Source organism: Hemiscyllium ocellatum, chromosome 43 (genome assembly GCF_020745735.1).
Source record: "Hemiscyllium ocellatum isolate sHemOce1 chromosome 43, sHemOce1.pat.X.cur, whole genome shotgun sequence".
NCBI lineage: Eukaryota > Metazoa > Chordata > Chondrichthyes > Orectolobiformes > Hemiscylliidae > Hemiscyllium > Hemiscyllium ocellatum.
In genome coordinates, this window is record NC_083443.1 from 10398306 (window position 1) to 10423664 (window position 25359).

The window sequence follows — 25359 nt, forward strand, 5'->3', positions numbered from 1 at the left end:
AAATTCTATTAAAATATTCTATAAGTTAAAACTGAAGTGAATTCAAGCCCTTTCCTATAATTCGATAATTCAATCTAAAGGCAAAATTCAATACAAATAAGATTAAGTTTCTCTGTAACCCTGTGTCCCACCCCTACTCTAACACCACACTAAATCTTTATAAAATCAAGTCATAAAAATATTTTTTTTTTCTCTCCTTAATAAATAAATCTCTCATTTAGTATGTGTTTAATAAATCTGTGTTCCCATTGTCAACTGTTTTTCTGGCGTCTGTTTCACAATTTGCAGGTGCCTCCGAAAGACCATTGCACATCTCGGGTTTGTCCTGCACCTTATGGTGTTGTGTTGTTGCAGGAGGTCAGAGCAGGAATCTGAAAGTCTACGATTGCGCTGCAGTTTCCAGCCAGTCACCAGCCAGATGCCCGGCTCTCCCCAGTTGCCCCTCCACCCCCACTTGCGCCAACCTTGCCACCCTCCCACCCCTTCAACCCTCACCCGCCTCCCCCGGGTTAAACCATCCCAAAGTGTCTCCTGTCTTCCAGCAGGCTGGCGGAGCGGTTGGCCAGAGTCTCCGCGTCCCTGACCAGCTTGTAGCCGAAGAGCTTCATGGTGGGCTCGCACACCTTCTGGACCACCTCAGCGATCTTGAAGGGCAGGGCGAGCCGCCACTTCTCGAACTGCTCCGAGGAGTTCTTGTGCGTCGAGTAGAGGTTGTCACTGCCGGGAGAGCTCTGGGTGTTGATGTGGATCCACTTCTTGACCTCCGGGGTGATGGAGATGCCGGCGAAGCGGTACATCTCGTGGGCTCGCTTCACGGGCTCCAGGGCGACGTCCTCATAGCGCATCAGCAGGAAGCGGTCCTTGAGCCAGGCGGGCTGGCTGAGGCCTAGCTGGGCCGACGCCCGCAAGCTCTCGCAGTTGCCACGCAGCTTGGCAAGCTCCTCGTCGTCAGGCACCACCCCCTGGTCGGCCCACTTCTTCCAGGCCTCGTACTTGCCAGGGAAGGCCACCATGCGGGAGGCCAGCACGGCGCGGGGGTCGCGCACCAGCTGGATGACCCGCAGGTCCATGCGCAGGTCCTCCACCAGCGGCCGCAGGAACTCCAGCTGCCGCAAGCGCACCGTCTTCATGGCCACGTGCTGCTTCTGGCGGCAGGCCTGCGTCGCCAGCGTCAGGTTGAGGAGGCCGCAGCGGCGCAGGCGGCACGGGAAGCGCTCACTGGAGCCGCCAGCCCCACGCTTGGGCGGCGTGCAGACCGCGCCCTCGCACAGCGAGCGGCTGGAGCCGCGCCGGAAGAGGAAGGCGGTGACGTGGCGCTCGGGCATGGGCAGCAGGAAGTTCTCCAGCACGTACAAGTCGCACAGCAGCAGCTGCTGCACCACGTCGCGGTAGACGATGGACGAGGCCACAGCGTTGGCGCCCTTTGGCTCAAAGGTCACCGTCCTCTCCACGTGCCACAGGGGCTCGAAGAGGTAGAAGATGTCGCCGTTCTGATTGAAGAACTCGCCCACAAAGGACGAGCCTGTCCTGGTCGTTGCCATCAGGATGAGGTGCCTCCTGCCCGAAGGCCCACGCGAGTCCTCCCACTTGACGGCCGCCCGTGGCGATGCGCAGTTCAGCACAGACGAGCTGGTGCCAGCGAGAAGGGAGTCATTCTCTGTCAGGGCCCGGGCTGAAATGCTGCTGTTTAACCCCACCAAGTCAACCGGCGGGAATTTCAATGTGAGCTTGTCGGAAACCCTGAAAAATAAAGCAGATCTCTGCATGAGTAGAGGAAAAGCATTTGATCTTCTGAACTCAATTAACTCAGTTGACTGGTTTGTTCGTTCACAGAGCAATGTGATGCCAACAGCGTGGGTTCGATTCCCATGAGGTCACCATGAAGGACTCTCCTTCTCAACCTCTTCCCTCACCTGAGATATGATGGCCCTCAGGTTAAATCACCACCAGTTGTTTGTCTCTCCAATGATAGAGCGGCCCCTATGGTCTGGGAAGACTATGGTGACATAACAACAATTAACTGTATGTCCAGGAAAAACAATGGAGGTGAGAGATGGATTTATTTGCATAGAAAATTTGAAAGTCAAAGGTAAAGTGTAAAACTGCAGGCTAGTGATGGGGCTGATGGTTACCAGGAATTAAAAAGAATAGACTGAAAGTGTAACCAGACGGCTCAGGTTTAAGGTGAGAGGGGAAAGATTTGAAAGCGACCTGAGGGGGCAATTTTTTCCATGCAGAGGGTGGTTCATGTGTGGAATGGACTGCCAGAGGACGTGATAGAGGTGGGAGCAATTACAGTTAAAAGACTACATTGATAGGAAACGTTTAAAGGGAAATGGGCCAAACACAAGCAAATGAGACAAGTTCTGTTTTGGAGATCAGGGCAGCATGGATGAGCGAATGTCACATTGCACCAAGAATCCAGAACGAAGATAGGGAAATTTCATGACGAAACGACCTTTGTATCTTAATAATGGTTCGGAGTGAGGTGGATGAACTGAAGCCGTAAAGCGAGGTAAATGAAAATGAGGTCATCGCCATGATGGATACAAGGGGATCAGAACTAGAACTTAACATTCAGGGATATTTAACATTTCAGGGGTACAGTAGGGATGGAAAGCACTGCTAATAAGAGATGAAATGAGGACAGTTGTGAGAGTCAATGTAGGCAGTTTAAGTTCCATTTGGACGGAGGTGAAACAGTAAGGGAAAGAAGACATTGCTCGGAGTTGTGAACTGACCTCCAAACTGTAACCAGTCTATGGGAAAGGCTACAAACTAACAAATAATAGGAGCATGTAAAAAGAACGGAGCATTAATTATGGATAATTAATCTTCATGTTGATTAGGTTAATCAGGTTGGAAACAGTAACTACAATAACAAATTCATAGGGGCATCAGGGATACTTTCTGAGAGCAATGTGGTACCCTCCATTCTGTAGGAACTGTTCCAGAGTCTATAGAACCTTGGATGATGACCACCAATGCATCCACTCTGTCTGGGTCCACCAGTACTCTGTGACATTGATTATCAGGCCCTACGGATTTATTTGCCTTCAATTGCCCAATCCCATTTTCTAAATAATACTGACTTTCTCACTAAACCCTGGGTGCCTTTGGTACGCTATCTATCTCCTCTTTTGTAAACACAGAACCAAAGCATGTATTTAGTTGGTCAGCCATTTTTTTTTGCTCCTGATTATAAATTCCTCTGTTCCTCATCATGAAAGATCTACATTTGTCTTTTACAGTCAGTTTTTATGTTCCTCACAAGCTCAACTCTATTTTCCCTTTCTTAATGGCTCCTTTTGCCTTACTTGCCTGAATTCGGAAGTGCTGCCACTCCTCAGGTCTGTTGTAGTTTTCTGGCCAAATTGTATGTCTCTCCCTCGGGTCTAACACTTGTAAGCCATGGTTTGGCCACCTTTCCCATTTTACTTTTGAACACAGATTGATCGATTGCTGCAACTTGCAATTGTTGCAAATAGGTGATGAATTCTTGAGAGTTAGACAACTTGTGCTTACATCCTGTGATCATTAATGCAGCTATCTGTGACTTCAAATCTCATTGTATTTGTTTGAAGGTGTGCAAACTGAGAGCCAAATGGCTTGTGCCCAGGTGTGACTAAACATTCTCCACTAAAGTAACGTCTAAGAATAAAGCTAGATAAAGAAATCTGCCTAGCGACAGGCAATGAATACTGGCCTTGCTCATGAGGAGAAAAATAAATTCTGGACACATGGTATTCCAAATGGAATCTATTGATAGACTAGTGTTAATCCTGGATTCTGGATCAGTGGTGCTAGAAGAGCACAGCAGTTCAGGCAGCATCCAATAAGCAGCGAAATCGACGTTTCGGGCAAAACCCCTTCATCAGGAATAAAGGCAGTGAGCTGGAAGCATGGAGAGATAAGCTAGAGGGAGGTGGGGGTGGGGAGAGAGTAGCATAGAGTACAATGGGTGAGTGGGGGAGGGGATGAAGGTGATAGGTCAGGGAGGAGAGGGTGGAGTGGATAGTTGGAAAAGGAGCTAGGCAGGTCGGACAAGTCCGGACAAGTCATGGGGACAGTTAATCCTGGAATCAATTGATAGATTGAGGTTACATTGAACATAAACCAAACAATGATTGAAATTTACCACAATTAGAGATGAAAAATGTGTTGCTGGAATTCCTGAAGAAGGGCTTAAACCCAAAACGTCGATTCTCCTGCTCCTTGGATACTGCCTGACCTGCTGCGCTTGTCCAGCAACACATTTTTCAGCTCTGATCTCCAGCATCTGCAGTCCTCACTTTCTCCTAGTTGATTTACCACAATTAGTCAAGTGGTATCTGAACAAGGAAGTGTAAAGGCTCACGCTAAGGGTGTGCCTTTCACCACATCTTTTGATTAAATTAGTTTCCATCACGGTTTACTGAAGTTGTTCAAACAAAATGCGTTCATCAACATCCTCCTGGTTCAACCAGCCCCACTGTCTATAGCTCATCTGTGTGGTCTATATCAAGGGCTCACGCAGTGACAGTAGGAATGGGAAAAGGCTTCAGTTTGGATAGGAACAGGATGAGGCCATTCAGCCCTTCAATTCTGCTATACCTTTAAATTGATCCAGCTAGATCTGTAACTTAAACTCATCCGAAATAGGGACAAACAGTAGGCTGTACAACCCCTCAAGGTGCCTCTGCCAATCAATAGGATCATTTGATTTGAAGTGTTATTGGCACATGTACTGAAATACGGTGAAAAGTATTGTTTTGCGTGTTTCCAGCGTAATCATAAGTATATCAGGGTAATAGAACAGAATGCAGAATATAGTGTTCTAGCTACAGTGAAGGTGCAGAGAAAGATCAACTTAATATATGAGAGGTCTGTTCATAAGTCTGAGAACAGCAGGTAAGAAGCTGTTTTTAAATCTGTGGGCGTGTGTTTTCAGATTTTTGTAACGTCTGCCCAATGGAAGAGGGGGGAAGGGAGTGGGAGGGGTGATGTTAGTTGCATTCCTGAGGCAGAGGGAAGTATAGGTGGAGTCAATAGATGGGAGGCTGGTTTGCGTGATGAACTGGCCTGTGTCATTTCTTGCAGTCCTGGGCAGAGCGGTTGCCAAACCAAGCTGTGATGCATCCGGATAAGATGCCTTCTATGGTCCATCAATAAAACTTGATAAAGAATCATTGTGAGTATGCCCAAATTCCTTAGCATTCTGAGGACATAGAAGCATTGGTGTGCTTTCTCCACGGCAGCGTCGATGTGGGTGGAGCAGGACAGATTGTTGTTGATATTTTCTCCTGGGAACTTGAAAAGTTCGACCACTTCCACCTCAGCACCACTGAGGCAGACAGGGGTGTGTCCTCCATTCCGCTTCCCGAAGCCGATGACCAGCTCCTTCGTTTTGCTGACATTGAGGGAGGGTTTGTTCTCTTTCCACTCCAACCCACCATAAGTTGAACATAGGTTAGGAAGTGGGCAGGAACACCACCCAATCAGGCCCTGCTTTCTCCTCCTGGTCACTCAGTCTGACAGTCATCACCCTCCCGTCAAAAAGGTTCACTCCGACATTTCACTTCCACCATTTTTTTTTTAAAATACTCACTGGACTAAAATAACAAGTTGAAATTGGAACTCATTCCATGACCTCAATGTCAGACAATACTGAAGGGTAAACATTTACAGCACTTTTAATGCAGTCCATGTGTGGGTTTTCCTGAGGCTGTTGACAAAGCAGATTGGGTCAAAAATTTAAAATCTGAGTGATCCGAGGTACAGCAGCAAGTTGGACCCAAACTTACCTCAGTAATCGGAAGCAAATATAATGGTCAACAAGGTGTTCATGTGATACGTCAGTACGGGATCTCTTGTTTTTTGTTTATTGTCTGTGATAAAGACTGAAACATTGAGAGCCGTGATGAACAATTGTGCAGGTGATCTAAACCTCGGGAATGATAGTGAGGAGAGAAAGTTCTAGACCTTGGGGGGGGGGGTTAATGGACAGCTCAGATGGACAATGGCTGAAAGCTGACAAATGGAGTCAGTTCAGAGCAGCTCAAAGCAGGCGAGGGAATGCAGAACCAATGCTGGGGTGGTAAATAGTGGAGTATCTCTGTGGGGGAAGCACACCAGTTACATAAAGTGGTCATGGGAAATGTCATTATCTAAGACATGGGGCTGAATCCTGCAGCCTTTACATAGTGTCAATCTCGCTGAGTTTCATTAAGGGTTTCCCTCGCAAGGCCTAGCCAGTTACCTCTTCACCGTATCTTCCCAAATTCACCTCATTGACTATCTGCCTGTCACTACGGCGACCCCATCGTCTGGTTCTGGCCTCATTCTACCACCGTAACCTGGACTAATCTCCCACTGTCAGGATATCTTGGAATGAACCAGCATCCCTGGCCCCCGGTGCCATCTTTATGTGGGAAAACATCTGCCACCCAAAATAGGCCCCACAAAAGCAAACTAGGAGAAAGTGAGGACTGCAGATGCTGCGGATCAGAGCTTAAAAATGTGTTGCTGGAAAAGCGCAGCAGGTCAGGCAGCATCCAAGGACCAGGAGAATCGACATTTCGGGCATGAGCCCTTCTTCAGGAATGAGGAAAGTGTGTCCAGCAGGCTAAGATAAAAGGTAGGGAGGAGGGACTTGGGGGAGGGGAGTTGGAAATGCGATAGGTGGAAGGAGGTCAAGGTGAGGGTGATAGGCCGGAGTGGGATGAGGGCGGAGAGGTCAGGAAGAAGATTGCAGGTTAGGAAGGCGTGCTGAGTTCAAGAGATTTGACTGAGACAAGGTGGGGGGAGGAGAAATGAGGAAACTGGAGAAATCTGAGTTCATCCCTTGTGGTTTGAGGGTTCCTAGGTGGAAGATGAGGCGCTCTTCCTCCAGTCATCGTGTTGCTATGGTCTGGCGAAAGAGGAGTCCAAGGACCTGCATGTCCTTGGTGGAGTGGGAGGGGGAGTTGAAGTGTTGAGCCACGGGGTGGTTGGGTTGGTTGGTCCGGGCGTCCCAGAGGCGTTCTCTGAAACGTTCTGCAAGTAGGCGGCCTGTCTCCCCAATATAGAGGAGGCCACATCGGGTGCAGCGGATGCTGTAAATGATGTGTATGGAGGTGCAGGTGAATTTGTGGTGGATATGGAAGGATTCCTTGGGGCCTTGGAGGGAAGTAAGGGGGAAGGTGTGGGCGCAAGGTTTGCATTTCTTGCGGTTGCAGGGGAAGGTGCTGGGAGTGGAAGTTGGGTTGGTGGGGGGTGTGGACCTGACGAGGGAGTCACGGAGGGAGTGGTCTTTTCGGAACACTGATAGGGGAGGGGAGGGAAATATATCTCTGGTGGTGGGGTCCGTTTGGAGGTGGCGGAAATAATGACGGATGATACGATGTATATGAAGGTTGGTGGGGTAGTATATGAGGACCAGTGGGGTTCTCTCCTGGTGGCGATTGGAGGGGCGGTGCTCAAGGGCGGAGGAGCGGGACGTGAAGGAGATGCAGTGGAGGGCATCGTCGATCACGTCTGGGGGGATCACCACCTTTTCGTCCGCTACATCGATGACTGTATCGGCGCTGCCTCGTGCTCCCACGAGGAGGTTGAACAGTTCATTCACTTCACCAACACCTTCCAACCCGACCTCAAATTTACCTGGACTGTCTCAGACTCCTCCTTCCCCTTCCTAGACCTTTCCATTTCTATCTCGGGCGACCGAATCAACACGGACATTTACTATAAACCAACCGACTCCCACAGCTACCTCGACTACACCTCCTCCCACCCTGCCCCCTGTAAAAGCGCCATCCCATATTCCCAATTCCTTCGTCTCTGCCGCATCTGCTCCCGGGAGGACCAGTTCCAACACCGTACAGCCCAGACGGCCTCCTCCTTCAAAGACCGCAATTTCCCTCCAACTGTACCAAAAACACCCAGAATGTCTCAGCAGGGACCAAGCAGGCTGACAAACGGAACTAGACAGCACCCGCAGACAAGGGAATACACTTCCCAGCACCCACTAACAATGTCAGAGCGACACAGCTATCCCAAAGGCCCGAGGGCAGTTTCACAACCCCGCAATACCAAAGCCACACAGACAGCAGGTCAGACTGAGAGGCGCCAGCAAGAGCATTGCTCCCAGAACAAGACAATGGAAGCACCTCACCACTTCAGAGGAGACATTAGCACCTACCTGCAAGGAGGAACTGAAGCTCCGAGCCCATCGAAACTGTCAAAATGTTACATTGTGTAAGGAATTAGGACATGCATCCGATAACTGTTTTCCAATTAGCACCATTGTAACTAGATTATTCCTTCTCCCGATATATTGTATTTTCCCCATTTCTAATTAGCCTTATTGTGCAGGATTATTATTAAAAATGGCTTCTTCCTCAGCTCGAGGGGGAGAATTCTGATCTCGCTGCACAGACTGTCAGTGCTGTGTCAGCCTAGTCAGTTTCTCTCCCGGCGATATCACTTGTAACAACCAGCTCATCAATTTCACCCGATCTGGCTTGTGTGCTCTCTGCTTTATTGGGCAAATTTCTCCGACACTTTAAAAGGCCGCCATGGACCCAGGCAAGTGCCATCGGTCCAAGGTTGCCCCTGACATTTAGTGCAGACATGACAGAGAAGGGAAGGTTGTTGACAGTCTTTGTGGGAAGGGACCTGGAAGTCATGGTGGATGATAGGCTGCAGGGGCACGGTGTCCTCCCCCCAACGAGCAGCAGTGGGAGGCCACGGGCAAGAGGACCTTGCCAACCTGGTCCAAGGTTGCAACTTGGGTCGAGCTGGAAACAGCCAGGAAGAATGTGAATGCCACTATCTTCTCTCTCTGATACCTTATACTCACTCTGCCTCTGCTTACGCACCCCACCTCCCACCAAGTCTCATGAGGTTTACCGCTCTCCCCATTGCCAGGGACACCTTCCCGTACTCGATCCCATCCTCTGACAGCACTAACCCAGCATGCCATGTGTGCTGCCCACTCAGGACAGCTCCCCACCTACTGTAACAGTTGTGCCACCCACTTCCATCTCCCATAATCCCAACCTACCTCACTCTCTTTTCCCAGGAGGAAAAAAAACCCACAGTGGAGCAGAAAGACCCAAGCTGGGTTGTGGGTTGCCTGATATGTAGTACCTCGCCCTGCATCTGGACAGCATCTGACTTTGACCGCTCCAAGTGCTGACTGACAGTGTCCAAGCCCCTGGACTGGTATGCGAGGCTGCCCCTGACTCATTGTGTCAGGAACCCCTGAGTGACAGCTAGCTCCCTTGATGTGATTGAGGACTGCTTACAACCATGATAAACGTCCTCGATCCTGTTTATGGACAGGCACCGAGGAGTCAGGAGGCGAGTTACTCACTGCAGAATTCTTACCTCTGACCTGCTCTTGTCAACACTGTATTTATCTGGTTAGTCCAGTTCAGACAAAGTATCTCCAGTTCTTTTTTGGCTAACCTTACCATTACGCGAGATGGAGAATCTATAAATGGATGGAAAATGCTTTACCTTGAAATAATATTGTTTTCTTTCTCGATGATCACAAGAGCAGCAACAAAAAACAGAATAATTGCATATTTGCTCCTCACTCTCATCGCTACTGGCTGTGAGTCTGCAGTCCTGGTGCGGTCACTGCACAGGGAGCCCCTGTGTACCCAAACTGAAGTCTTCAGTCGTCTGTCAGCGATTCTGCAATGCCAGTCTCAGTGCCAGGGCAATGCCAGTCGACCAGCGGAGGCATCTGTCACATCGGCTTCTCCCACTTCCCAGTGACAGCACGCCTGTACTGCAGAGTGAACACAGAGAGGCAGAATTAGCATTTTCTGATGCCAAGACACTGACATCCAGATGCCAACCCTGAAGGTAACAGTGACACGACCTTCAAACTCTAATCCCTCCATCCAGCTGCACACTGTGATCGGTTACTCAACAAACGTCTGCCCCTCCCTGCCCATCACCAAGCCACTGATCATTCCCAATGGAATAAGGAACACCTCGTCATCACCAAATAAACGTCGGGCGGCTATTCCGAAGATAGCTTCCTTCCCTCAGTCCTGACAAGGTCTCAGAAGGGATGCAGGATTTTTTAAAACACTAAATGCTGCTTTTCCCTCCCCTCTACCGTTGTTGTGATTTACAGCAGTTGCTCAGGACATTTTAAATCTTCAGTTCCTGCAGATATACGGCTAAAATGAGAGGGTTGGCAACTCTGTCCACTGCCCTGTCTGAAAGTCCTCTAACTCTCTATTTCATTATGAAATTAGAGCAGCACAGTCCTGATCAAAACAAGCTGGATCAAGATCAACCATTATCCAATGGCAGAATTCACGAAGACATTTATAATAGTCACCCATCACTGCAAGGTACAGTGGCTCAGTGGCTAGCACTGCTGCCTCACAGCACCAGGGACCCAGGTTCGATTCCACCCTCAGGCGACTGTCTGTGTGGAGTTTGCACAGTCTCCCCGTGTCTGTGTGGGCTTCCTCTGGGTGCTCCAGTTTCCTCCCGCAATCACAAAGATGTGCAGATCAGGTGGATTGACCATGGTAGATTGCTTATAGTGTCCAGGAATGTGCAGGCTAAGTGGGTTAGTGATGGGAAATGCAGGGTTACAGGGATAGGATTCGGGGGATTAGTCTGAGTGGGATGCTCTTCAAATAGCCAGATTCCAAACTGTAGGGATTCTATGCTGTTGTCAAACACTGAGGGCAAGGAAAGCAAACCTTAATTAAAAGTTAAGTGCATTAGTCAGGGGAAATGTACAGTGATAGGGTTCGGGAATGGGTCTGGTGGGATACTCTTTGGAGGGTCAGTGTGGATTTGTTGGGCCAAATGGCCTGTTTTCATACTGTAGGGATTCTATGATTCTAAGTTTAAACATTGGACAGTTAAAGAGTCCGACAGCACAACGACAGGCTCTTAGGCCCAAACTGGCCCAGACCAATCAAAATGTCCATCCACACTAACCCCATTTCCCTGAACTTGGCCCCTATCCTTCTAAACATTTCGTATCCATGTATTTGTCCAAAAGCCTTTTAAATGTTGTTAATGTACCAGCCTCAATCACTTCCGCTGGCAGCTCATTCCATATGTGTACCACCCTCTGTGTAAAAAGATTGCCTCTCAGATTCCCTTTTATTCTTTCCCCTCTCACCTTAAATCGATGCCCTCTGGTCCTCGATTCCTCAACCCTGGGAAAAAGACTGAGTGCATCCACCCTATCCATACCTCTCATGATCTTACACACCTCTATTAGGTCCCCCCTCAGTCTCCTATGCTCTAAAGAAACAAGTCTGAGCTTGTCTAACCTCTCCCTATAACTCAGACCCTTGAGTCCAGGCAACATCCTTGTAAATTTCTTCTGCACTCTTTCCAGTTTCATAACATCCTTCCCATAGCAAGGTGACCAAAATTGAACACAATACTCCAAGTGTGACTTTACCAATGTCCTGTTCAACTGTAACTTAACTTCCCAACTTCTATCGTCAGTGCCCTGACTGATTAAGGCCAGTGTGCTAAAAGCCGTCTTCACTGTCCTGTCTACCTGGGACTCCACTTTCAGAGAACCATACACCTGAACTCCAAAGTCCCTTTATTTCACTACACTCCTTAAGGCCCTCCCATTCACCATGAAACTCCTACCTTGATTTGACAGTCCGAAATGCAAGACCGCACACTTATCCATATTAAACTCCATTTGCCATTTCTCAGCCCACTTCCCCAGCTGATCAAGATCCTGTTGCAATTCCTGACAACCTTCCTCACTGTCTATGATACCTCCTATTTTAGTGTCATCTGCAAACTCACTAATCATGTACATTCTTATCCAAATCATTGATACAGATAACAAACAGCAATGGACCCAGCACCGACCCCTGAGGCACTCCACTAGTCACAGGCCTCCAGTCTGACCAGCATCCTTCCACCATTACCCTCTGCTTCCTACCATCAAACCAATTGTGTATCCAATTTGCCAGCTCCCTCTGGATTCCATGCAATCTAATGTTCCAGAGCAGCCTACCATTTGGAACCTTCTCAAAGGCCTTACTGAAATTGATATAGACTACGTCTACCACCCAGTTACTACTACTCCTGAAGGACTGCAGGGAAACGTCCAGCAAGTACCCAATCAGAATCCATCTGAGCATCAGACAGACGTGGTATGGCTTGGTGCTACGTTGATGTAATTTGAATCTGTCTTTGGATAACAGTCTCGATTTCTGGATGGGGAGGTTTCCCTCTAACTGTGAGTGATTTTGATCTGACCACAGCAATGTTCTTCAAAACTCCTCTAATTACGCTTTTGTACATCCTACACTTTGTGGTCAGTACATCTCTCTTGTATATTCAGACCGTTTTCTCTGTTCAGACTCTGAATGCTAATGTTCCTGTTAAATATTGATACAAAAACACAACCTCTTTACGATAACTATTAGCCGATTATTCTATGACGTTTTGGTAAATGAGTCTTGCAGGTCACTAAAATCCATCTGGAGGCCAAAATGATCCCATTAGCCCACAGCTTAGTAACTTGATGATAAAATGCCAGATTCCTAAGTACACTTAATTATACATTGCAATGCCGTGACCATCACTGTTTTATAAATGCTCTTTAATCGACTGTCTCAAATTGTTCCCACTACAAAGTGCTTCAAAAACAGTAAGTGATGCCAAAATGGAGGGTTTGAGATGTTAAAATAGACTGTGACATTTTTCACTGGACCAGAGGAGGTTGAGGGGTGACTTTACAGAGGTTTATAAAATCATGAGGAGCATAGATAAGGTGAATAACAAAGGTCTTTTCTCTAGGGTCCGGAGTTCAAAACTAGGGGATATATTTTTAAGCTGAGAGGAAATAGATTTGAAAAGAAATGGCGGGGGGGGGCAACATTTTCACACACACACACTGTGTGGTGTGGTGGATGTGCGCGCAGTTACAATGTTTAAAGGGTATTTAGATAGGTACATGAATACAAAATGTTTGGAGGGATATAGGCCAAGTGCAGGGAGTTGGAATAGTTAGTTTGGGGTTATGGTTGGTGTGGACTAGTTGGACCGAAGGGTCTGTTTCTGTGCTGTATGACTATAAATTACTACTTTTCTCAATAAAGTTTGGGTTTTATTTCAGATCTTTAACATCTGCAGTATTTTGCTTTTATTCAATTTATATAGCGAAGCTTAATAGAATAAAACACCAAGAAACTCACGAGGACTGCCAAATAGAGTTTTTTTGATTTTATTGTCGAACATATTGTGAAGAATGAAATCCAAAATTTGGGAGAAGGGTCTATGAACGGACGGATTGAATTAAAGACCCTCACCTTGCCCTCCAAAAGTCTTTATCCATCATAAGTTCAGAAGTAGGGATGTTGGCCGATGCTTGCACCATGTTCAGCACCATTCGCGACTCCTCAGACATTGAAGCAGTTCAACAAGATATGGACAATCTCCAGGTTTGGGCTGACAAATGGAAAGTAACAATTGCACCACACAAAGCCAGGCAATGACTATCTCCAGTAAGAGACGATGTAATCACTGCCCCTTGACATGAAATGGTGTTACTATCACTGAATCCTCCGCTATCAACATCCTGGGGGAGTTACCATCAACCAGAAACTCAACTGGACTCACTACATTAACACAATGGCTACAATGGTGAGATGCTAGAAATATTGTGGCGAGTCACTCATCACCTGACTCCTCAGAGCTGGTCCCCCATCCTCAAGGCACAAGTCAGGAGTGTAACGGAATGCACACCATTTGGCTGGGGGTCAAGAAACAACAAACTGCTTATTGAAATGTAATCAGTGTGAATGGAGAAAAGAACAGGTCATTGGTGGCGGTGAACAGAATATTAATTTAAACAGACGTTTGGAAAGATAAAGAAAAAAAAACTAGCAAAGAGCCAAAGTGAAAGATTGAGAACCAGGTAAATCTGATCAAATATTCAAGCAGAAAATGCAACGTGTTGAAATAGTTTCAGAAATAGAAGGAGTAAGATGGCTCCCCTAACAAGCCACAGACAATACTGGAGACACACAGCAGGTCAGGCAGCATCCAAGGAGCAGGAAAATTGACATTCCGGGCAAAAGCCCTTAATCAGGAATGAACCCGAGGTGCAGGTGGATAGAGAAAGAGAGTTAATGTTTTGTGTCTAGATTAGAGTGGTGCTGGAAAAGCACAGCAGGTCAGGCAGCATCCAAGGAGCAGGAAAATTGACATTTCGGGCAAAAGCTCTTCATCAGGAATGAACCTGAGGTGCAGGAAAATCGGTGTTTCGGGGCAAAAGCCCTTCATCAGGAATTAACCTGAGTCCACTATGACTTCAGAACTGCTGGTCATGCAAGATTCCCAGTAAGCAGTGTGCACAGTGTTCATAACATTCACACCTGCAGCAATACGGATTACACTTGAAAGCAATGCTTATTAGACTTGGAGAAGATGCTACCAACAGCAAAATTGCTCTCCCTTTGTTCACTATTCTTGTACTGGCCCACTGTGAAGCCTGTACCTTTACGGAGTTTTTGAGCTCCAATCAATCCCACCCCAAAGGAACAATAAATACCTCTCCATCTCCTTCCCTTCCCCTGAAACAGAACTACAAACTCTAACCCTGTGCCTGAGACAGTGACACCTGGTTCTTGTCTCTTCAAGGACACTGCCTCTGGTGGGGTCTGCGATGAAAATTGTGTTTACTTTTAGTTGGAAGGAACTCAGATTTTAAAGGCATACTCTCCCTTCAGTGAGGTAGGGTGCTGAAACATTTTTGGTCCCCTTATCAAATGAAAAATAATGCTGTCATTAGAGATAGTCCAGAGAAGGTTGATCAGGTCGATCCCAGTTATGGTAGGATTGTCATGTGAGTATAAGTCGAACAGGTTGGGCATGTACTCAACAGAGTTTAGTGAATGAAAGGTGTATTGAATCTGTATTGAAACAGGTAAGATTCTCAGGAGATTTGACAAGTTCGGTGTGGCAGGTTTAGATTACTTACAGTGTGGAAACAGGCCCTTCGGCCCAAAAAAGTCCACACCAACCCACATCCCTACATTTACCCCTTACCTAACACTACAGGCAATTTATCACGGCCAATTCACCTGACCTACACATCTTTGGACTGTGGGAGGAAACCCACGCAGACACAGGGAGAATGTACAATCTCCACTGAGACAGTTGCCTGAGGTAGGAATTGAACTCAGGGTCTCTGGTGCTGTGAGGTAGCAGCACTAACCACTGTGCCACCACGGTTGAGTAGATTAGGATTATTTTTGTTACCCCCTTGTGGGAAAGTCTATCACCAAAAAGCATAATCTCCGAATAACACCCCAATTAAGAACAGAGATGAGGAGGAATTTCTTCTGTCAGAGGGTAATTACTCTGTAGAATTCTTTACCACCGAGGGGTGTGGAGGCTGGGTCATTAAGAATATTTAAGGCTGAGAAAAACCGTTTTGAACACGAAGGAAATCAAGGGTTACGGGAAAAAGGCAGAAAGTGGAGTAGGGTCAATGGACTGAATGGCTTACTTCAGCTCCTTGTGTCTTACAAATTATCCAAGTCTGAGCAGGACATTTTAACCCAAAGGCCCCACGTTGTAGACCTGAGTTCAGTGATATTTCACTGGAGCTCAAAGGTTTTATGTGAGTGTGGGCACTTTGTTACCTGGCCACGTTAAGACGTGTAACCTCAAACACGTGGAATTAGCAGACACTGCTCTCTACAAGCCATGGTCAGTTGTGTATGTGGTAACTGGCTCGATCACAGAGCATTGCAAGTGACACATTCACAGATGCAACTCTCCGCACTATCTGATTCAATAAAGGGTTAATGTCAACATGCAAATAGGATCTTCCATATGATGTAAGATCATGTGGCAACCACAACTATTGGAAAATGGTTCTATCAAGAAGCTTAGTGCAAAGGCTTGTCCTAGACATAATTGGAAGATAACATTTAATAAAAGGTAATGTTTATCTACAGTTAAAAAATGTGGTACTAGAAAAGCAGAGCAGGTCAGGCAGCATCCGAGGAGCAGGAGAGTCAACGATGATGCTGCCTGACCTGCTGGGCTTTTCCAGCGCCACCCTTTTCAACTCCGACTCTCCAGCATCTGCAGTCCTGACTTTCTCAAAGTTTATCTTGAGCTGGCCTTCCTCCAGTTTGTATCCACCCCAATCCCAGAGATGACTAAATTACCTTCACAGACGGTGATAACATCTGAGATTAAGCCCTTATCTAGGTGTCATCAAACTGGAGCTTGTGTAGTACATGAAAATAGAAGCAAGAGTGAGTGATCTCAGTCACTCTGTCCTGCTCTATCATCCCAATGGAACATGATTCATCTATAATCACACTTTCACCTGGCACACTATCCCTCAAATCTCTGTTAACCAAAGATCTATCATTCTTTTCCAGGACATGTTCAATATCTGAGCATTCAGGACTCTCCAGGGTAAGGAACCTTGGAAGAAAGGAAGATTCTCCTCAAGGGCATTTGAGCTATAGGGGGAGGCTGAACAGGCTGGGGCTGTTTTCCCTGGAGTGTCGGAGGCTGAGGGGTGACCTTGTAGGGGTTTACAAAATTATGAAAAGCATGGATAGGGTAAATAGGCAATCTTTTCCCTGGGGAGTCCAGAACTAGAGGGCATAGGTTTAGGGTGAGAGGAGAAAGATATAAAAGAGACCTAAGGGGCAACGTTTTCACACAGAGGGTGGTACGTGTATAGAATGAGCTGCCAGAGAGAGTGGTGGAGGCTGGTACAATTGCAACATTTAAGAGGCATGTGGATGAGTATATGAATAGGAAGGGTTTGGAGGGATATGGGCTGGGTGCTGGCAGGTGGGACTGGATTGGGTTGGGATATCTGGTCGGCATGGACGGATTGGACTGATGGGTCTGTTTCCATGCTGTACATCTCTATGACTCTATAACCCCTAGCCTGGGGATTATCATTGGAGACACTGTATTGGGAGTTGGGGATTTTCAGCATGGAGGCGGGAATCAGGGATGGAAAGTCTGCAGACGTCACAGTTTAACCTTATTCACAGCTGGAAAGTGGGATTTTCATGTCCTTAATTGAAGGATAGATCTGGAGTCAGGATCAAAGCAGTAATACGATTGGGTCAAAGCTGAGACACCCAGGTTAAAATGTTTGGTTCAGAGACATCAGGGTAGTTCTTCATAGCTGTATAAAGCCAGGCCCTCACCTTCAACCCCTTAACTTTCCTACTCCATATCAATTAGTTCCCCTTCTAAACCCGAACACACTCCCTATTCCCTAACATGATGCCCCCTCACTTAAAATGCAAATGCTTTGACAGAATGTAACTTTTGCCAGCAGTAAATTTTAAAGGAGACAACATAATTTTTAATCAGCTTTTACACTCTTCCTGCTTTGACGAATCACTCTGAGATTTTGGGAGGAATAGCAAAGCTGCCATCTCACTGAAAATGGTGGGAAATTCTGTAATGGCCACTTCCAGAGTGAGGATTCCTGACCTACCTTTCCTTTCCCATTCCACTGCGAAGGGTCAGAAAGCATGCTTTTAAACACAGCAATCATTCACTCCCAGCTCCCAAGTCCCCACGCAGCTCCTACAAAATCAAACACTAAAGACTCCTACTTACAGCAAAGGGATACAGTTTCTGATGCAGTTCACCTTACCTGACGACTGAAACAAAGGTCTCAGCTAATTCATCAAATAGAATGTTTAAGTGCCTAGCTTTTAAATAAAATATATAATTCCCTATGGACTGATTACAGATCTCGTGCAAGCAGAAACATTTCATACCTTGTCCCCAAATCATTTTCATACTGTGCATCATGTCATTTGTAGGAAAATGCAAACAATTTTGCTTAGCCTGTCCAATGTAGGGTGCAATATGATACTGACATCAAGTGCTACCTGATGAAGCAAGGGAAGACAGGCTTCCTTGTACTCTCACGGAAACAAATTGACTGCCTTTGAGAATTCGCCTTTAAATTTTACCAATCCCTGCGTGACACAGTCTAGAGTCAAAAGAAGACTGCTGTTTCCTTATGGAGACCTTTTAAAACCACACTGACAAGCTGAGGTGTTTGGAAAACAGCCCAGGTCATACATACGAAGACTGGTGATTAAAGCGTTTCTGTGCTGCTTTGTCCAGGTTGAAAAGTCTCTGAAAGGAGCAGCGAATGTGATTTGAAAAGCCCATTGTTTGGAAATGTCCTCGTTGTAATATGTTCCTTCTCGACTTACTCCAGCAAAATATATTAAGAATTCACAATTATGATTTTATCTGGGTCTTGTTCATTTAATTGCTGTCACATTTGGAGCAAACTTGACCAGCAGACGTCCTTTTGATCAAGGGATGAGAACATAATGAACCCAATCTGCTAAAAGGCAGACTTCAAACCACCTTTAAACAGTGAGAGCAGTCCTCACTGAACAGAGTGAGGACAAGTCAGTGTCCTCATGTCATCAACGTTCACAACTGGGACCCCATGCCAAACTCCTTAAGCACTCGTGGAGAGGTACGAACAACATTCACGTTATTGAGGAGTGTCCCCTCTACAGTCCATTCTAAAGAGCCATCTAATCGCAAAAATGCAACAAATGAGGAGGCTATTGCTTGGCTTTGGGGCTTTGCATTATCTAAATGAACTATTCTAGCTATGGACTTGCACCCTAAGATCCCTCTGTATATAGAAGGGATCTGCCATTTATTGTCTCCTGTTCTTTTGCATTTGACGTCCCAAGAGCTTCAACTGCCCTTTCTCCATTCAGTTTTCCCATGAATCAAATCTTGCTGTATCCTTTGACATCCTTCCTCACTATCCACAACTCACCAATTTTTGTATAAAACTGAAGATTTTTTAATCAGATCATCTACATTTTCATCAAAAGCATTCATATACATTGCAAACAAGAGAGGTCCCATCCTTGATCCTTGCAGAGCACCACTGGTCACAGATATCCAGAAAAAAAACACCCCCCACCACAACAACTATCCTTTCTCTTCTATGACCAAGCCAGCTTTGTATCCAATTTACCAATACATATACCTTAATCCAGCTTACTGTGAGGGACCTTGTCAAATGCTTACTCTCTTGTCATTGCAATTGATCACAGTGAGACATACTGACAAAAGTGGTCATCCACAATGTCAAACTCAACTGTAATAATGTTTTCATAGAATCATAGAATGCCTATAGTCCTTACTGACCCTCTGAAGAGCATTCCACCCAAACCCAACCCCCTACCCTATCCCTGTAACTCTGCATTGCCTATGGCCAGTCCCCCTAGCTTGCACTTCCCTGGACACTATGGGTTGTTAAGCATGGCCAATCCACCTACTCTTCCTTAAGATTAATGGACAAATATCAAATTATTAAATATTTTTTGATGCATAACCTCCTAGAGGCTGTTAACCTTCCAGGTCATCTTTCTGCTTTGTTGACTACCTCTTCCTCATGAGGGAGATGAATGAATAACCACACAGCGATCACCATGGTACAGTGGAGTACACAGGATGCAAAGCTCCCTCGCCATACACTTCTTGATCAGTTAGCGCCAAGCTCAGGATTGCAGCCAAGCTCTCTCCAATGATTGCCTAAATTTATGTCCCATTATTAATATAATAAATCATCTCTAGGCATTTCACACAGGCATGACAAATAAAATATGAAAATAGCTCATAAAGAAATATTGGGTCAAATGATTATAAACTCGATCGAAGGAACGCCATAGTGATTGCCCTGAAGGATGAAAATGAAGGAGACAGACAAAGAGGGAGTTCCAAAGCTTGGGGAGCTGGCGGAAAAGGCTCAGCCACCAACTGGAGCTATGTTGTAATCAACCTAGAGTCATAGAGTCACACAATACTGACACAGACCTTCCAGTCCAACTCGTCCATGCCAACCAGAGATCCTAAATTAATCTAGTCCCATTTAACAGCACTTCGCCCAGATCCCTCCAAACCCTTCCTATTCATAACCCAATCAGTTGTCTTTTAAATGTTGCAATTGTACCAGCCTCTACCACTTCCTCTCATTTCATACACGCATCACCCTATGCGTGAAAATGTTGCCCCTTAGGTCCCTTTGAAATTTTCCACCCTCCATTAAACCTATGCCCTCGAGTTCTGGGGAAAAAGCCTTGTCTATTTATCCTATCAATGCCCCTCATGATTTTATAAACCTCTATAAACCTTTATAAACCTCAGTCTCCAATGCTCCAGGGAAAACAGCCCCAGCCTATTCAGCCTCTCCCTATAGCTCAAACCCTCCAATCCTGGCAATATCCTTGTAAATCTTTTCTGAATCCTTTCAAGTTTCATAACATTCTTCCTATAGCAGAATTTAATGTGGTATTCTAAAAGTGGCCTCACCAATGTCCAGTACAGCTACAGCATAACGTACCAACTCCTATACTCAATGCACTGACCAATAAAGACAGGTGTACCAAACCCCTTCTTCACTATCCTGTCAACTTGGGACTCCACTTTCAAGGAGCTATGAATCTGCACCCAAAGGTCTCTCTGTTTGGTAACACTCCCCATGAGTCCTTGACTTGCCTTTCCAAAATGCAGCACCTCACATTTATCTAAATTAAACTCTGTCTGCCTATCTGCCTATCTCAAATCTGCCCTGGGCCCACTCGAGGCTGCCCTGCACCCACTTGAATTTGCACTGGACTCATTCTCCAATTGTCGCAAAAGGAGGGTATGAAGGGAGACAGCATTCGGACTAACAGTTGTCAGATCACGTGACAGGGAACCAAGACAGCAGGAGTGCTTTTTGAGCTAAGAACAAAAGTTTTGTAGAAGTGGAGTGTCTCACTGGGGAACACGTTCATAGCTGCGTTTAGATAAACACGTAACGTAAGAGAACCAGTCTGAACCAGTCTGGTGTAGTCAGAGGGATCTCCAACTCTTTTGACTGCAGCCTGCAGAATTAACGAGGTAGAGTTCTTATTCCTTGAAGCCTGAAACAAGACTACTGAAAAGACACAGGTTACATCTCAGCACGTCAGGGGAGAGAGAGGAAGCTAAGATGATTCTCATTCGACTCAGCAGAAACCTGGTTGTTTACACCCAGACACTTTGTATGAAGAACATCTCAAAATAGTTATGACTTCCAGAATACGCATCAATCCCTATGTTACAACAGTGACTTTGCTTTAAAGCATGGTGACACAGTGGTTAGCACTGCTACCTCATAGCACCAGAGACCCGGGTTCAATTCCCACCTCGGGCAACTGTCTGTGTGGAGCTTGCACATTCTCCACAGGTGCTCTGGTTTCCTCCCACAATTCCAAAAATGAGCAGGTTAGGTGAATTGGCCATGCTAAATTGCCTGTTGTGTTAGGGGTAAATGTAGAGGGATGGGTTGCTCTTCGGAGGGTCGGTGTGGAATTGTTGGGCCAAATGGCCTGTTTCCACACTGCAAGTAATCTAATCTAATCGGAAGTCACATGACACCAGATTATGGTCCAACAGGTTCATTTAAAATCACAAGCTTTTGGAACTCTGCTCTGTCGTCAGGGGACTTCACAGTTCCACATGCCTGCATTTGGCCCTTATAACTCCAAACTGTACCTGCATCCACCATTTCCTCTGGGACCCATTCCTGTGTAAAAAAAATTGTCCCTCATATCTTTTTTAAATATTTATCCTCTCACCATAAAAATATTTCCCCTAGCCTTGAAATTCCCCACCCTTGGGAAAAGACCCTTGCTATTCACCTTACCTATGCCCCTCATGATTTTATAAACTTTTATAAGTCAACCCTCAACCTCCTACGCTCCAGTGTAAAAAGTCCAAGCCTATCCAGTCTCTCCTTATCATTCAAACCCTCCATTCCCAGCAAATCTTTTCTGGACCCTCTCTATCTTAATAATATCCATCCTATAACAGAGCGACCAGAACTGGACACAGTACTCTGGAAGATGCCTCACCAACATCCTGTATAATGGGTAGGAGTCAGCCATCTGACCCTTTGAGACATGGCTGATCTTTTCATGGTCTCAGCTCCCCTTACCCGCCCTCTCACCATAACTCTTAATTCCTTCATTGTTCAAAAAAAAGTCTACCTTAGCTTTAAACACATTTACTGAGGAAGCCTCAATTGGATTCACTGGGCAGGGAATTCCACACATTTACAACCTTCTAGGAACTGTCTGTGTGGGTTTGCACATTTTCCCCGTGTCTGCATGGGTTTCCTCCCACAATCCAAAGATTACAGAGGAGGAATTGCTGGATATCTGAAAACACACAAAGGTAGATAAATCCCTGGGACCTGACTAGGTGCACCCTCGAACTCTGTGGGAACTTAGGGAAGTGATTGCTGGGCCTCTTGCTGAGGTATCATGTATCATCAATAGTCACAGGAGAGGTGCCGGAAGACTGGAGGTTGGCTAACATGGTACTACTGTTTCAGAAAGGTGGTAAGGACAAGCCATGGAACTATAGACCAGTTAGCCTGATGTCAGTGGTGGGCATGTTGTTGGAGGGAATCCTGATGGACAGGATTTACATTAATTTGGAAAGGCAAGGACTGATTCGGGATAGTCAACATGACCTTGTGCATGGGAAATCAAGTCTCACAAACTTGATTGAGGTTTTTTTGAAGTAACAAAGAGAATTGCTAAGGGCAGAATGGTGGACATGACCTATACAGATGTCAGTAAGGCGTTCGACAAGGTTCCCCATGGGAGACTGATTAGCAAGGTTGGATCTCATGGAATACAGGGCGAACTAGCCATTTGGATACAGAACTGGCACAAAGGTAGAAGTCAGAAGGTGGTGGTGGAGGGTTGTTTTTCAGACTGGAGGCCTGTGACCAGTGGAGTGCCACAAGGATTGGTGCTGGGTCTTCTACCTTTCGTCATTTATATAAATGATTTGGATGTGAACATAGGAGGTATAGTTAGTAAGTTTGCAAATTACACCAAAATTGGAGGTGTAGTGGACAGCCAAGAAGATTACCCCAGATTACAACAGGATCTGGACCAGATGGGCCAATGGGCTGAGAAGTGGCAGATGGATTTTAATTTAGACAAATGTGAGGTGCTGCATTCTGGAAAATTAAATCAAAACAGGACTTATACACTCATTCCTGAAGAAGGGCTCATGCCCGAAATGTCGATTCTCCTGCTCTTTGGATGCTGCCTGACCTGCTGCGCTTTTCCAGCAACACATTTTCAGCTTATACATTTAATGGTAAGGTCCTGGGGAGTGTTGCTGAATAAAGAGAATACTGTGTTAAATTCTGGTCTCCCTGCTATAGGAAAGATGTTGTGAAACTTGAAAGGATTCAGAAAACATTTACGAGATTGTTGCCAAGGTTGGAGGATTTGAGCTATAGGGAGAGGCTGAATAGGCTGGTGCTGTTTTCCCTGGAGCGCCGGAGGCCGAGGGGTGACCTTATAGAGGGTAATAAAATCATGAGGGGGCATGGATAGTGTGAATAGCCAGGGTCTTTTCTGCAGGGTGGGGGAGTCTAAAACTAGTGGGCATAGGTTTAGGGTGAGAGGGAAAAGATTTAAAAGGAATATAAGGGGCAACTTTTTCATGCAGAAGGTGGTACGTGTATGGAATGAGCTAGCAGAGGAAGTGATGGAGGCTAGTACAATTAAAGCATTTAAAAGACATCTGAATGGGTATGTGAATAGGAAGGGTTTAGAGAGATATGGGCCAAATGGGACTAGATTAATTTAGGATATCTGGTCAGCATGGATGATGAAAGGATCTGTTTCCATGCTGTACAGCTCAATGACTGTATGTACAGGCTGGATGGACAGACCATGTTAAATTGTCCACAGTGTCCAGAGATGTGTAGGCTTAGGTGGGATATCCTTGGGAAATGCGGAATTTTAGGGATAGAGTGGGGGCTGGGTCTGGGTGGGATGTTTCTCAAAGGATTAGTCCAGACTTGATGGGCCAAATGGTGGCCTCCTTCCACACGGTAGGGACTCTACGATTGATCTGCCTCCACTACATTAATGAGACTGAAACATTCCACACTGACGGCCTGTTTGTCTTCAGGTATCAGTCACTCACCTCCAGTTGTCACAGTTGTATATCTCATTTATTAATGTATCCAACCTAAACGACTGCTTCTTAACAAACTCAATAAACGATCTGAAAATTACTTACAAATCATCAACTGCCCATGTGATCACAAAGCGCCTGAAGTCAATAATTGGCATCAGGAGTGGAATTGCTCCCAGAGCTCAGGGTTTAGGTTTGAAGGGGACTGGGAGCTGTCATGATTGTAATGAGTTTCCAGATTGGGGCTGGTCCAATCAGGGAGCCCTGGCTGTCAGATAAGACCACGAGTCTCCAGGTAGAGGTGGGCGCCACAGGGAGTGAATTCTTTCCCCCTCCAACTCTATTTTGATTTAATCCCTGCCCTCCCCTTCACTGTTTGATCACACAGCATTGCCCTTTGATGTGAAGGGCACTGCTTGTCACTGGCCACTCAGGTGTTTTCCTTTCTTCCTGGTGGTGGAAATTGAATAAAGATTCGTACACCTTGTGTCTCTCACTGTGTCTCACACCTGCACACACACACACCATGGGTGCTGGGGTAAAAAATAAGCACTACCGCAGTTAGGTGGTAGTGTGGGGGCAACGAGGAGGGAAAAAAAAATTTTAAAAAAACCACAAGTCTCCAGGGAGAGGTGGGCGCCGCAGGGAGTGGAGTGCATCATTTCCCCCTCCAACTCTATTTTGATTTAATCCCTGCCCTCCCCTTCACTGTTTGATCACACAGCATTGCCCTTTGATGTGAAGGGCACTGCTTGTCACTGGCCACCCAGGTGTATCCTTTCTTCCTGGTGGTGGAATATAAATAAAGGTTTACACACTTCTTCACTGTGCCTGACACCTGCACACACACGACATGGAAAAATAAGCACTACCGCAGTTAGGTGCTAGTGTGGGGGAAAATTTAACAAAAATGAACAGGAGGGTCAAACATCCTGTTCACTCTGAGAGCTGCCTCTGAGGGAGCTGGATCAGCGTGTGAAAGACTCTCCATAAAAGAACAAATAAGAAAAACAGGAGGGTCAGGGGTTCTGTTCACACTGAGAGCTGACTCTACGAAAGAAAGATCACGAGTCTCAGAGGTCCAGTTCACTCTGAGAGCTGGCTCTAAGGGAGCAGCATCAGTGTCAAGAACTCTCCAGATGTAAATAAAGGGTGACTTGGTGGCAGGATACCGGAGTTACTTCAGTAGCTGTCTTTGATTGAAGTTCCCACATCACTGGGATATTCTAAAATACGACTAATAGATCGTTTAGTGGGAAAGTTAGGATCATCAGCAAGGAGGGCTAGACTGGAAATATAGAAATTGTGACTGTAACTATGAGCATGCATTTAACAGGTGGGCAGCTTGGAAGGCAA

General features: G+C 46.1%; 1 protein-coding gene across 2 annotated transcripts in view; it reads right to left on the reverse strand.

The window, feature by feature from the left end:
* Nucleotides 1-496: 496 nt before the first annotated feature.
* Nucleotides 497-25359, reverse strand: part of LOC132835010 (carbohydrate sulfotransferase 3-like) — a 107280-nt gene continuing 82417 nt past the window's right edge. For both annotated transcript variants that reach the window (XM_060854240.1, XM_060854239.1), the window contains 2 exons: nt 9481-9757; nt 497-1740 (listed from right to left, as the gene is read on the reverse strand). In XM_060854240.1, coding sequence (XP_060710223.1) covers nt 510-1740; nt 9481-9566 — 1317 coding nt within the window. In that variant the 5' untranslated portion in view covers nt 9567-9757 and the 3' untranslated portion in view covers nt 497-509. The remainder of the gene's footprint in view (nt 1741-9480; nt 9758-25359) is intronic.